Raw genomic sequence first — 2,046 nt, 5'->3', positions numbered from 1 at the left:
ACCTAGTATGTGTAAATTCAGCCCTCACCAGTCTTCAGTAATGAACAAGAAAGACACAACATTCCAAGATTGAGTTTGGTGTCCTCCATTCAGGATCCATAGAGCAAAGGTCCCTCGGAAAACAGACCAGATTAAAATAGAGTCCTTGAAGAGGGATTTCACAGTGAATATTGAAATCACGAGCTAAACTGAAATGTTTAATTAAATTATTAATTTCCAAGAATAATCAAGATGAATGGCAATTTCCTGGACTGTGCATGAAAGAATTCTTCCTTGAACTTAAAACCTTAGTGAACAGTTTCCTCATTGCCACCTTCATCTCCTTGTTTCTAAATGTATAGATAATTGGATTCATAAAAGGAGTGATAAGGGCATCAAAGATGGCTAAAAATTTATCTATGGGTAAGGTAGGGAATGGCCACACATAGACAATAATGCAGGGACCAAAGAAAAAAAACACCACTGTAATGTGAGCTGAGAGAGTGGACAGAGCCTTGGATGAACCACCTGTAGAGTGCTTGCGAACCGTGACCAGAATGAAGATGTAAGACACCATCAGGATGAAGAAGGTACCCATGGAGATGAAACCACTGTTGGCAGTGACCAGAAACTCCTTTCTGTATGTGTCTGTACATGCAAGTTTGATGAACCGAGGAAAGTCACAATAAAAGCTATCCATTTTGTTGGGACCACAAAAGGGTAAGTTTACAACAAAAGCCAGTTGGGCCACAGAGTGGATGAGTCCAATGGCCCAAGCAGCAGCCAGAAGATAAACACACATTCTTAGGCTCATGATGGTCAGATAGTGGAGGGGCTTACAGATAGCAATGTATCGGTCATAGGCCATGACTATCAGTAGCACCATCTCTGTCCCCCCAACAGTGTGAATAAAGAACATCTGAGTCATGCATCCTTTCAAGGAGATGGCTTTGTGTTTTCTGAAAAGGTCATAAATCATTTTAGGGGTTGCAATGTTGGAAACACCTGTGTCGATAAAGGAGAGATTTGCCAGGAAAAAGTACATGGGAGAATGTAAGTGCTGGTCTGAGATGACTGTGAGCACAATGAGAAGGTTTCCTAACATACTTGCGATATAAAATATTGTGAAAAACAGAAAAAGAAGAATCTGAAACTCCCAAACACTAGTGAGTCCCAGTAACAAAAATTCAGACACCACTGAGTAATTTCCTCCATCCATCAGCTTTGTGGGCAAGCTAACCCTGAAGTTACCTGAAAAGCATGAAAGGGAGATAAATATAATTTTTAAGTTAAAGGGAATTCCTGGCTATAGAATTACACAAAAGTCAAAAACCAAAGATCAGTGTGCCATTTTGCAGTTATGTAGAAGAATTTACATAGTACAAGATACACAAACAATCAGGACCATATTTAGATACTAGAAATTTTTTAATCATGAGCTCCAAATTCAGATTTTTAAGATTCTCAACCCAAAATGAATTTTATCTTAAATATTGTTTGTCACAACATAGGTTGATCTTAAAGACAAGTGAAATTTCCTCCAAAAGAAAAAGAACTAAATTTAAAAATGAAAACCCAACTCTTTCCAAATAGCCAAACTTGGAGTATTGTATAGTTTATTCAAACAGGTTTGTTCACTTTTTTTCTTATTTCAGTGTTGTAGAGAAACAGATGTAAAATACTCACTAAAAATGAAAAATCAGAAACCCGACTGCTAGGTTTAAACTTGACTCAGCCACTTACCCTATCACTTACTCTGACCTTGATTAAGATACTTAATCTTATTGTGTCTAAATTTACTATTCTGTTGAATTGGAATAATATAGTTCCAGCCTCCAAAATTCCTGTGAGGAAAGGATTTGGTACATAGTGAGAACTCAAGAGTTGTTTGCTATAATGAAATTATTATAAACATCCTTGGTGCCACTAAACGTCCTGGTAATCCTCCTAATTCTCAAACTCCTTTTGTTAATTCCCAGTTTTCCATTTTTATATGCATAACAACATTATTTAAGGGTTTGCCTTGTTCTCTGCTCCTAATATACTTCCAGTGTAATCTGATTATAC

At 37.0% G+C, this 2,046-nt stretch overlaps 1 protein-coding gene across 1 annotated transcript; it reads right to left on the bottom strand.

The window, feature by feature from the left end:
• Positions 1 to 226: 226 nt before the first annotated feature.
• On the bottom strand, positions 227 to 1,198 carry LOC119237956 (olfactory receptor 4F3/4F16/4F29-like). Its single transcript, XM_037501771.1, has one exon. It carries the CDS (start codon positions 1,196 to 1,198, stop codon positions 227 to 229), a length of 972 nt encoding a protein of 323 aa, XP_037357668.1.
• Between the last annotated feature and the right edge of the window lie 848 nt (positions 1,199 to 2,046).

This window comes from Talpa occidentalis, unplaced genomic scaffold (genome assembly GCF_014898055.3).
Source record: "Talpa occidentalis isolate TD23 unplaced genomic scaffold, MPIMG_talOcc4v2.1 talOcc4.11, whole genome shotgun sequence".
In the NCBI taxonomy this organism is placed as follows: domain Eukaryota; kingdom Metazoa; phylum Chordata; class Mammalia; order Eulipotyphla; family Talpidae; genus Talpa; species Talpa occidentalis.
Note: the sequence above shows the minus strand (reverse complement) of the source record. Positions and strands in the feature narration are given on the sequence as shown.